General features: G+C 34.8%; 1 protein-coding gene across 1 annotated transcript; it reads right to left on the bottom strand.

Moving 5' to 3' along the window:
- Positions 1-6833: 6833 nt before the first annotated feature.
- marc1 (mitochondrial amidoxime reducing component 1) lies at positions 6834-12927 on the bottom strand. The gene is made up of 7 exons (XM_083544066.1): positions 12584-12927; positions 9647-9817; positions 9257-9416; positions 8666-8806; positions 8410-8471; positions 7827-7898; positions 6834-7124 (listed from the first exon to the last, which is right to left on the bottom strand). The coding sequence occupies exons 1-7, from the start codon at positions 12823-12825 to the stop codon at positions 7010-7012; spliced, it is 963 nt and encodes a 320-aa protein (XP_083400192.1). The 5' UTR covers positions 12826-12927; the 3' UTR covers positions 6834-7009.
- Positions 12928-13326: the final 399 nt, after the last annotated feature.

Raw genomic sequence — 13326 nt, 5'->3', positions numbered from 1 at the left:
CAAAACAAACCTATGCATTTGTAGTTAAACCAGTTTGTTTCAGTATGAATTTCACATTATTTATCAAATACAACAGTTACAACCAAAGGAGAAATCACATTTTACATCTAGGGATTAAAAATCGAATTCTGCTTTTTATCAGTCAAATGTGTCTGGCAAGTCTTTACATACTGCATAAAAAAGATACCATGAAAGATAACTGCTTTGAGGTTAAAATCTGTAAAATCTATTTCAGAGATGACTAAGCATACATTATTTTAAATTTCACTATTTGAAAATTATGTTCACAACAGATATCATTCATGTTTGCTGCTTACAAATACAAAATATATATATAAAAAAAATTAAACCCAAGTTTCTTAATTTATTTTGTAATCTGTTTTATTTGTTTAAGCAAGACCACAATGTATTCTGTTCTACCAGAGTCTACCTGACTTTAATAAAATAATAGCTGGTTCTACTAACACTTATTGTTCTCTATTTAGTAAAACACAAATGTTTTTTTTTTCCATTCACAAATTGTATTGCTGTTTACAATTCATTAGTGATGGAGCACAACAGCATTTATAAAATGAAATATACCCAATCAGCACATGATCTAATTAATGTTTCTTCTTTATTTAGATGAGAATAGAGTCAGTGATTACTAATCTTGTTCATAGGAAAGTGTAGCCATGAATCATAGCACTGATTATGACCGCCAGCATTTATAGAACATGAATATTTTTTATTATAGTTTACAAAAATTTTAATGGTAATATATAGTAATATTAATAGTATAGTATATTTTGTATACTATATAAAATATATAGTAATATTTTAATAGTAATGTTGTATCCATAGTTGTTTCCCTGTATTTAGGCATAGGTCTGTCAAAAAAAACAATATATCTTTGGCTAAACCTTATTATTATTATTATTATTATTATTATTATTATTATTATTATTATTATTATTATTATTATTATTAAGATCCATTATCTATTGTCACAGTTTCAACCAATCTAAAAACACACATTTAAACTGGTATTTTTAGACAATATACAAAAATAGGAAAATCTGCGTTTATTGCATGCCAGGGGGAGGAAAACGGAATACCCAGAGGAAACCCCAGGCACAGGAAAAACATGCAAACTCTGAGGGTGGAGATGGACACTTTCAACCCCAAAGGTGTGAGACAAACATAAATTTAAAAAAGTAAAAATAAAACATTTAATATTATCATATTATCATACAATTCCGCCTTCAAATCCAGTCCTCATACTTTAGTGATATCAAACTTTTTGATGAGAAAGTGCATATGGCTTTATGTAAGACCTGCATTATTAACCAGTGAGCCATTGAACCATGAACCATTGTTCAATTGTGAACCACCAGTGTTTCTCACCAATTCCTTCCAGTTTCCTGTCTCTTTCAATGAAATTATTACATACATTCAGTCAAAATAACAGTCAACGCTTTCCAGGACATAAATACAAAACTACTAGGTCCCTAGGCAATGCTATTACAATGTCTCCGCTTTACATCCTGGAACATTTAGACAATCTTTACTCATATTCCCACATTCTGTTTGTAGACCTGAGCTTTGATTTTAATACAATTAAGCCGGACTTCCTAGAGAGCAGTGATCCCGCCCTATCTGCCATGGGATTTCATTTCATTTTTTCATTTCTCTACCAAGAAAACGGTGTGTCGGGGTGGATCTTCTCTTCCACATACCTGGTGAATCACAGGAACATGTGCTGTAATCATAAATGCCATAAATTCAGTGTTACTATTTTCCTGATGACTCATTTGGTGATGTCAAACCACAATGAGTCTGTTTAATTAAATCATCCATAGCCAAGACCCTGGAGATGAATGTGCAAAAAGTATGGAAATTATACATGAGTAATCAATAAAACACATTCATTTCTCAGGAAATACAAGGCTCTGGAGTCTCTGAGCCTCACAAATTCCTGAGGACACTCATCCAACCGGACCTCAAATGGGGGTAGAACATACGCAATTGATAAGAAAGCTCAGCAGTGCATGCAGTTTCTGGATCAGCTTTAAACCAAGCACTGTTTGGTTTTAATTAGCCATAAGATATTGCATCTGTATCTATTATAGCTTGGGTGCCTGCATTCCCACACTCACGGATTTGTAGTCCTCTAGAATGGGGGGAAAAAGTAGGTAAATTATTACAGACTCCTCTCATCCAGCCAATTCCCTTTTCTTTTAGTACCCATCTTAATGGAGACTGAATCTGAGATTTTGTTATAAGACTGTTAAACAAAGAACCTTCTAACATCTCAACTCGTGATCTTACATTTAATTTATTGTAATACTGCATTTTACATCCCACCACATAGTTACTGCAAGAAATTTACTGTAAATTACTGTCTTGTAAATGCATTGTGTATATTTCATATTCTGTACTGCTGACAAACACTAAAATAAATCTCTTCTATACTTTACAAGGCAAATTAAAGTTTATTTTCTAATTTGAGTCTCAAAACAAGATAGAAGCCACATACAAGTATTACTTTATCTAATACCTTTATCTTCACCCGCATGCTAAATCGCAAACAATATAACTCTGATATATGAGCCATAAATTCTATGGTGTTTCACTCTAACTTCCATTTCAAAGTAACAGGCACTGAACATGGGCACTCTTATTTCCTCCTCATCCTTACATATGTTTGCAAAACTTTTAGTTTTAGATTTACCAACACTTACCTCACTTTAAGATTTATTTTATAGCAAACCTTTCTGAATTTTTTTTTTTGTTTTGCATTATTTTTGCAAGAAAATCATGGGCATATTTCTTTCAAACGCTTCCTCTGGACTCCCAATTATCAAGTATATTAAGTCTCTTTGTCACGTATCTGTACTTTACTGGAATATTTTGATTTGACTAGACTTTTACTTTAACTTCACTACATTGCAAAATCAAACCTCTTACTTTTTACTCAACTACATTTCGTGAAATCAGTCGTTCCTTTTTTATTTAAGTGGATATAAACTTAACTTTTCAAGCATGTAGTGAGCCACCAATCAGGGTAGAACACACACTCTGCATTGAACTTGTTTTGATTGGTGCTTGGTGGTATCTATTTAGAACGAACATACAGTTTAGTGTCAGTTCAACAGAAAACAGAGCATTTTGAAAGTAATAATTGATGGGAGAAATTCCTGATTTGAACTTGCCACTACAGCCGTGGCCTTATTTGTGCATTTGTTTTTTTTTTGTTTTTTTCAAAGAGTTTTGGGTTCATGATAATTTTATTAGATATAAATCACTGTTTGACTCATTAATATAATTCTATAAATAGATCGGTGTGCCAAGAGTAACACTAGAGTCACTAGTTCACCTGTTCCTTCCAGACCCGGAAACACCCCACAAAAGCTCCAGTTTTGGAGATGCTCTGCCACAGTCTAGAGAAATCACATTTTAGCCCTTGTCAAACTCTGATCTCATATATATATATATATACAGTACAGACCAAAAGTTTGGACACACCTTCTCATTTAAAGAGTTTTCTTTATTTTCATGACTATGAAAATTGTAGATTCACACTGAAGGCATCAAAACTATGAATTAACACGTGGAATTATATATGGAATTATATACATAACAAAAAAGTGTGAAACAACTGAAAAATGTCATATTGTAGGTTCTTCAAAGTAGCCACCTTTTGCTTTGATTACTGCTTTGCACACTCTTGGCATTCTCTTGATGAGCTTCAAGAGGTAGTCACCTGAAATGGTCTTCCAACAGTCTTGAAGGAGTTCCCCGAGAGATGCTTGGCACTTGTTGGCCCTTTTGCCACTCTAAACCAGCTCACCCCTAAACCATCTCGATTGGGTTCAGGTCCGGTGACTGTGGAGGCCAGGTCATCTGGCGCAGCACCCCATCACTCTCCTTCTTGGTCAAATAGCCCTTGATGCCTTCAGTGTGACTCTACAATTTTCATAGTCATGAAAATAAAGAAAACTCTTTGAATGAGAAGGTGTGTCCAAACTTTTGGTCTGTACTGTATATATATATATATATATATATATATATATATATATATATATATATATATATATATATATATATATATATATACTTTTTCTCCCTGTATATGTATATGTATATGTAACTAATTGAGAGTTTCCTTGGCTGTGTGTTTGGGATTATTGTCTTGCTGAAATGTTCACCATGTTCCATCTTCATCATCCTGGTAGATGGCAGCAGATTTTTATCAAGAATGTCTCAGTACATTTTTCCATTCATACTTCCCTTAATTATATGAAGTTTGCCATTACCGTATGCTGAAAAACAGCCCCACACCATGAGGTTCCCACATCCAAACTTCACTGTTGGTATGGTGTTTTGGGGTAATGTGCAGTGCCATTTGTCCTCCAAACATGGTGTGTATTATGGTATCCAAAGAGTTAAAATTTGGTCTCATCTGATCAGACTATATTCTCCCAGTATTTCACAGGCTTGTCCAAATGTTGTGCAGCAAACTTTAAACAAGCTTCAACATGCTTTTTCTTCAGTAATGAAGTTTGCGTGGTGAGCGTGCACACAGGCCATGACGGCTGAGTGCATTACTTATGGTTTTCTTTAAAACAATTGTACCTGCTGATTCCAAGTCTTTCTGAAACTCTCCACAAGTGGTCCTTAGAGCTTGGACAACTCTTCTAATATTCTTTTCACTCCTCTGTCAGAAATCTTGTTGGGAGCACCTGGTCATGGCTGATTTATGGTGAAATGTTTTTCGACTTCTGGATTATGGCTTCAATAGTGCTCACTGGAACATTCAGAAGTTCAGAAATCCTTCTAAAACCAATGCCATCAGTATGTTTGGCAACAATAAGCTGATATTAATTTGCACAGTCAAGGGGAAGGATTGCTTTCTGATTGCTGATTGATTTCAGCTGGTGTCTTGGCTTTCAATGCCTTTTTCCATCTCCCTTTCATGTGTTCAATATTTTTTCCCTGTGTCATTTTACATTATTACACAATTTATGGACAACTATGGTTTGAGTTCTTTGTACGTGTGGATTGCATGGGATGTTACCAACATCTGGTAAAAAAAAATGGAACATCCATATTAAGAAATATATTTACTGATAAAAACAGTGACGTGTTCAATAAACTTCTGAATGTTTCTCAGACACTTACTAGTCCTTAGCCCTGTGTTTTCTGTTTCTGTGATTGTTGTTTAATGTAGCACCAGGGTTCTGGAGGAACGTTGGTTAATTTCACTGTGTACTGGGGTAGCTATATATGGTTAAAATGACAATAAAAGCTTCTTGACTCTTGACTCTATTTATTTTACCCGCTGTATGTATGAATATAAGTTCTTAAAATTTATGTGAGAGAAACTTTGACAAAATCAAGTTTAACATCATGTATACACAACTTAGAATTTACTATTTAGATTTATACAAATCTGTCCTAAATGTTTCATTGGTTATTATAAAGGTGCTAAATTCATTTCAGTCTAGACACAAAAAAAAATGTTATTCATTATTGTAAAATGCAGAAATAAAAAAAGTTTCAGTTGAATCAAGCACGACTGAAAAGTTAACTCTGTTTAAAAATGATCTTATGTTTAATTTCCTTTTTTTAATCAATGAATTCTAATTGTGCCACCTAGTGGACGATTTTTCTACTGCACTAACAAAAACCAGATTCTAGCCAAACACTCGATTGCAGCATTAATTGAGCACTTCTGTTTTTGTTTTGTTTGTTTTTTTGTTTTAAACTGCTTGCATGTTTACAATGCATTATTGATACAAAAATCGCAATCTCGATGACTGTGATCTTATCTAAATATCTGTTAGGTAGCTGTTACAAAACTTAGATGCTGGAGTTAGATGAAGTCTGAAGCTTCAAAATCAGAAATCAGAAACATTAAAAGCTGTTTGTACAGCTTAATCAGTAACATGACAAACCAAGAAAGAAAAATATATTTTTCTCAGACATGCTAAAACCTTTTAGGTCACATAGTTACTAGATCTAATAGAAACATTGCATGCGGTGTTTCATGGTGTGCAAAATATTTATTGAGATAAGGAAGGCTGTAAAAACTTAATGACCCCCAATGTCTTATGAGACAAAGAAATGCATGGCAAAAGGCTTGCAACTGTTATAACCTAATGACACAAATTTTATGTTTCCTGCAGACAGCTTTCCCTCTAGACTATTAAACTGAAATCACAGGATACAAACATGTCATTTCTGAGATAAAGGAAAAAGGGATGGAAAATCTTGCACAGCGAAACAAAATATTTTTTCAACTCTGACCTCATAAAGATTAACTGAACTTTCAGGTTGGAAAGACTTCATTAAGCTATGCTTTATCAAATGCTGGTGCTGCTGTCTATCTGCATTAGTGCATAACTGTATAAAAAGTGTATTTTGTCACTTCAAATAATTGAAAAACATGTAAGCTGTAGCCACCTGCCCAGGAGAAATCGATTGATAAGCCCTGTGGACAATCGCAAATATTCTTTGGTCTCTGGATTTGCCACGAGTTTTCAAGTGAGCCTAAAGGTTTCTCCAGGTCACAGAGTTGCTTAGATCTTTATCTCTTAGTTAATGATAAATTTCCTTCTGCTTTTTCTCATGGGGTTTGCAGTTACAAGATATAGCATACCACAATCGCACAACTGTAACATACTTCCAAATACAACGAAACATACCACTATGTCTATAATAGGTGTAACTAATAAACTGGCAACTTACATTGATCCTATGGCACCTCCTATTGGAAGGAAAACCAAAATTCATCCAATATAGCTAGGTTGCTAAATGCACAGCTAATAAAATGAATAATCATTCAACACTTACTTATATTGAAATTTATTTAAGGTGCATTCATGAATCTTTGTGAATCTGTGTTAGACACAAATCTATTTATGTAGTTATACATACATCTTTATTATCTATATGGATGAGGTTCCTCTATTACCTCTAGATTACATTAGATTTGAGCTTCATGTTAGATACATGACATCCTTCCTCAGTAACTGATTCTGTATATGGGATCACCAGCATGGAGGATTCCAGTTTTCTTGACTGTGTAGTATTGGCCAAGTACTGGTGCATTTTTCTGGGCAGGGTCAGTTAGCCGATAACTAGAAAGAGGACAGGGTAGAGCACAGGACAGAACAGCAGCAAAAAAGGTAAAGAAATGTTTAAGAATTACAAGCCGAATGCAACAAAATTCAAATATAATGATTATAACAAGTGTGAACATAGCATGGACAAGCCGCTAAAAATGTTATGGTTCACATCCCCATATGACAATGAAAGTCATGTTATCATGAGATAAATATAATTCACGTCTCTTGTTAGAGAGAAAATGTGCCAGCAAAATCATTAAATGCATCATCATTAAATGCAAAAATGTGCATGTAGATGTGTTTCTTTTTATATATATATATATAAACAGCAACAATACATACACATTAGGCTTATGATTTATATATATCTTCTTCTTCTTCTTTCGGCTGCTCCCATTAGGGGTCGCCACAGCGGATCATCCGTCTCCATACCACCCTGTCCTCTACATCTGCCTCTTTTACACCAACTACCTGCATGTCTTCCCTCACCACATCCATGAACCTCCTCCTTGGCCTTCCTCTTTTCCTCCTACCTGGTGGCTCCATCTTCAGCATTTTTCTACCAATATAATGATTATATATATATATATATATATATATATATATATATATATATATATATATATATATATATATATATATATATATATATATATATATATATATAAATCATAAGCCTAATGTGTATGTATTGTTGCTGAAAGTTTTACATACGTTCTGAGTGTGTCCAGTGGCTCTTTTCTAGTAATTACTCCAGTTTCAGGATCAACAGTTGTGAAAATACACCTGCACAATAAACACACACCAGACAGATTTGTCAAAAAAAAAGCTGCTAGTTCAAAATACATCTGAGACTACAAAGCGCTTCAGCGAGGTACTCTGTAATAAGGGCATTTGGCAGGCAGTAATATTTACAGCATTTGGCAAACGCCATTAAAGAGAGTGAGGTCATCTGACAAATACTGTAAACATATTAAATAAAGCTCACAGCACAAAGTAAAGCTGCAATGATTAACATGGAAAAGTACTGGTGCTCAAGTGGTGTTGCACAACACATTTACCTCTTGCAAACTGATTTTTACTCATTTATTCATTCAATCATCAAGTAAATGTTGTATTTTTTAATGTGAAATAAAATTTATTAAGTTTATTTGAAAATTTGGTTAAAGTGGAAATTAATATAACTGCAGGAAAACGTATAATTGGTGCAACTTCATGATACTAAAGAGGCAATTTTATTATATATAAAAGAACAGTCATTCATCCACATGTTTGAGTTTATAACGTATGTCAGTACCTTCCACAGCCCATAATTCTCTGCATCTCCACTTCTCCAATCTGTATATGCTCCCATAAATCCTATATATGAAACAAAAGAAATTGTAACGCTAGATAAAATGCGTTTCACTGTACAGTACTTTTCTTTTATAATAGAGACCAATAAAAATCTTCAAAAGATGTTTAAGGTTTTAAATTCCATTTAAAATTGTCACTGTACTTAAAGTCTATAAGACTATCCATTGTTAGTTTAAATGAAAGTAATGGCTTCATACCTCGCTAAAAGGCTCACAGTCAGTGGCCACAATGCTGGGCCGGAACTGGCACACAGAGATGTCGCTTCCTAGTTTGCTGCTTAAGTCATTCAGAGAGGCCAAAGACATCAACATGACAGGAGCGGCATCCGGATAAGCCACCTAGGCAACCACAACAAACTAAAGATAACGCAAACACAACAGTTCACATAATAAAGGCATCACAAATAAATAAATAACAAAAACATTCACTAAAACTCGGTTTTGATTGTGAAACCTCTCATTATAAAATTACAGAGGTTTCACAAAGGTGTGTATTGAATTACAACGATTAATTAGATAAAAATAGTTAAAATGCAAAAATAATATATATTAAACAAACAAAAATCATATTATTATAAATAGACCACACTTAATATCACACATTAAAGTGCAGAATCCAAAAGTAGCTGCTTTGATAAGTTTGCGTTATGTCTATAAAGTGACGTCTAATTTACATTTAGATTTATGGCATTAAATGGCCTTATTCAAAACAATTTACAGTAACAACTAAGAGTCAGTAACCATGAATAAAGTTTTGCTATTTCCAAAGTATACATTTCTAAACCAAACCTTTTCATCCTTGGGAAAGCCCTTCTCAGGAGGTGTTCTGGCTTTTAACTGGGGTTCAAAGTGCACCAAGCGAAAGGTCTTTTCTGCTGCCAGATATCGAGTAAACCAGTTGGAAACCTCATCACCGCAGTCTCTGCCCTCGGTGTCTGAACTAAACACCCTACAAACAGGCAGTACAACTGGCCTTTAATAGCTTCATTTTTTTCATTTACAGTAAGCAAAACACCTATATTAATTTCTCAACAATAAAACAACCATTTACATCAATGCTTACTGATATGAGAATTTTTTCTCATATCAGCAGTTTATGCTTGAAAACCAAAAATATGAAATTACAACAGTATATGCAGTACAATTAATTCACTTAGCTACATCCACATGCCTAGCTACCTGCACTTAAAAATGGGATTGGTTGGCTGGTGAAAAGGAAACCTGAGCTCCTCCATCTCAGGAGCATTCAGACAGACCTGGCCCCCATCACAAGTCATAGACACGAGAACCAAGCGAGGCTGCTGTCTCCCTGTCACCATGTGGCCATCTTCTGTAATGACCAGCCAGTGACTGCAAAAACACAGACATGATACCAGACAGTCATATAATCATTTTTATTCATTTTAACATGGATGTCACTAATTCTAGAAACATATGAAAACATATTTGTTTATCTCAAGTCACTCAAGGCATGGGAGCATTTTATATTAAACGCAACAAAGAAGCCTGTGACCTGCAAGTTATGCAAAGTGGAGCTTGTGTGGCATGAAAGTACTACAGTGATGCAAGAGCATGTGAAAAGGAACATACTGGTGTCATAGATAAAAGCGAAACATCAGCACGGTAAGCAAAAAGAGTATATCCTCATCATAGTTTGACTACCGTAATTACCGGACTATAAAGCTCACCCAAATATAAGCTGCACCCTCTGAATTTGACAAAGATTTTTATTTTGAACATAAATAAGCCACACCTGTCTATAAGCCGCAGGTGTCTACATTGAAACTAATTACTTTACACAGGCTTTAACGAGAGACAGTGACTGTTACACGGCTTGTATCTAAACAGTAGCCTACCAAGAAAGTCATTGTTCACCGTCTTCCTCCTTCCTTTCACAACAATTTCTTTCAGGAGTTTTCTTTTGGCATCGTTGAGCGTTTAAAAATCACCATCGGTGAAGCTTTTATCCTGATGCTGTTCAGCTCAGAACACAGGTGAAGTGTGTTTTTTCATGCTCGGTTGTTTTCAGCGTGACAAATGATTTGCATTTTCTGTTGACAGTCCGAGTGAGGGGCAGGTCAAACGTCAGAGGAACCTCATCCATATTTATTATGTGGTGCGGGACGATTCAGTGGGAGCGCGTCTGATTTAATATAAAGAGTTTCATTGGTTCACCTAAACCCGTTCGGCAATTTTATTGGTCTAATGTTATGGAGCTCAGTTTTTTGGCTTGAAGCTTGTGAAACCGGGAAAAACCCAGGAAAAATCTATAAATTAGCCGCTTAGTTGTTTAAGCCACGGGGCTCAAAGCTTGGGAAAAAAGTAGCATCTTATAGTCCGGAAAATACGGTAAGTGCTATTGTGTCTGGAGAGTCACACTAGATCTGTTCTGTTCTGTTGTGTACAGGTTGTGTAATCACCTCGCAGTAACATAGTGATTGATTAACCACTAAATCTAAAAGCAGCATAAAATAGCAGCAGTAAACGATTCCATTTATACAGCAAGTGAATGCTTATGCATTTGTACACCAATGCATATTTTCCTTTCGTTCAAATCTGTTAGCTCGCTGCGTTTTTCGGTTCCATTCTCTTTTTATAGCATTTGTCTACTAAAACAGTTAACTTATCTGCATTCAATGTTTGTATTTCATTTATGCATATATCATTTAATTATCATACAAAAATTTATTAATTATATCAAAACAATGTGGTATTATATTTTATATTGCTTTTTGGTAATATATATTTTTTTGCCATTTGGTAATTGGTAATCAAAATAATTGTTTGATAGAGCTCTAACAAAAATTATAAATACAAACAAGTTTAAGTTATTTTAAATCAACAGTCCCAAACTGCACTGTTGGTTTCAACCATGTAATGTTTCACTGTGGTAAAAAAATTTTACTTGTACAAAAGAATCCCTGGTTGCTTGCTAGTAGATACTGCAGGATAACATTGTAGTTGCTAGTGTAATTTAATCTGATACTTGCCTTTTTTTTATCTTTTTTTATCTTTTTTTAGTGTGATGTATTTATATATCCACATCTTCGATTCCTATATGAACAAAAACAGCTACTTTTTTTTTTACAAGCCATGTTTACTTGTCTATGCAAGTTTAATGATGAGATTCAGCCAATTTTACAGACCCCATACCATATAATAATGACACCCTGCTCACATTGACAGAAACGTTGTGTGACAAAGTGGTCTGAAGTCTTAAACAGATCATTTACACTGTTGACAAAAACAAAGTCATCAGGTTAGTGATATAATAGTGACGAGCTTAGTTAACTGTGATAATAAGTAGCCGAGAAGGTTATGTCCAAATGTTGGGTGTAAAGATATACTGGGGTGTAAAGATATGTCCAAATGTTGGGTATAAAAGAAATCTTGCCAAATTTCACCAATATGCTTTATTATTTGTGCAAGTAAAAAAATAAATAAATAAATAAATAAACCTTGAGTTATAGGAATATTGGTTAGCCACGCAAAGTGAACTTTTTGATTGCACTTATCTGTTGATCATTACCTCTGTATCTTCCCTGTTCAAGTGCCTCTTGGCTTTGCAGATTATATGCATATAAACCAGAATATATTAACGTTATATAAAAGAAAATGAAAAGCTGCATGGCTACTTAACTTTTGACCAAAAAAAAAACACTAAGACAATTCTCTGCCAAAGCACCTACATACATAATATGAGGAAAACAACTCCCACTTCTCTGAAGCATTCATTAATAATCTGCCAACTAATTACGAAATCAATCCACTAACGCATGGCATGGTGCAGTCTATAACCTTTCAATGTGTTTATTCTGTTTCCAAATGTAATCACGCCATGCTTCCCATGACCTATAACTAAATAATTATTGCATTTAAAAAAAATAATGGAAAGCACCAGAATATCTTGTTTTATAAAATTTCAAAAAGTTTCCTACATGCAAATGAAATGTGAAACAATCCTAAATTATGGGAGATCTCCAAATTCTTTTGTTTTTGAATGACTGTATGAATTAATGCCTTTCGCGCGCGCGCACGCGCATCTCAGGAATGTGTAAAAGCAGATGCACGACATTTCTGCCGTGATCACCTGCAATCTTGATGTGTGAACCTCACCGATCACGAAGCTCTCCACATTTCAGGCCCATTCTCATACACTCGGCTTCAGGTACACACACCGCTTTGCCGGACTTCATGGGATGAAGCAACAACTGCGAGACAACTCCGACTCGAGTCAACTTTCTCTGCCTGCGCGTGTATTTGTAGCCGAGTGCGAGTCCGAGCAAAGCCGCAGCCGCTCCAGTCATGCACAAAGCTACTTTTCTGTTCTGAGCAAAAAATTTAACCCAAAAATCCATCTTCGGCTTTAACTACGCATAAAGCAATGTGCTGAAATATTTATTATGAGTGCGGGAAAAAAAAAGCAGTGCAGCAAATAGAAATCCTCCTACGCTGACCTCGGCCTACTTTTAAAGGCGCAGGATTTTGTGATTATCAACACACACGTGTTTGCCATTAGAGATCGTCGGGGGTGCCGTGGGAAATTACACTGTAATATAACGAAAATGTATTATTAATTATTTAGTGGAAATAATTAATCATGGTTAAACGCCTGCGACTGTCGGAGTAGTGGCAATACTTCTCCTTGCCGGTGGGTGGCAGTGTAGGTAGCGCACTAATTCTTTGTGTATTAACCTTGTTAATTCATAGAGAAAAGCTCTTCAATAGTTCCATTGAAGCAAGTTTAAACATCATCTCCAAACGAATCAGCCTTCACCTCAAAATAAGAACGCAGACTATTCTGTAAACCTTCGTGAACACACTGAGAAACAGGCAACTTTAATTCAAAAATAAACATA

Source organism: Silurus aristotelis (assembly GCF_946808225.1).
Source record: "Silurus aristotelis genome assembly, chromosome: 6".
Lineage (NCBI taxonomy): Eukaryota > Metazoa > Chordata > Actinopteri > Siluriformes > Siluridae > Silurus > Silurus aristotelis.
This window is presented reverse-complemented; position numbering and strand designations above follow the sequence as displayed.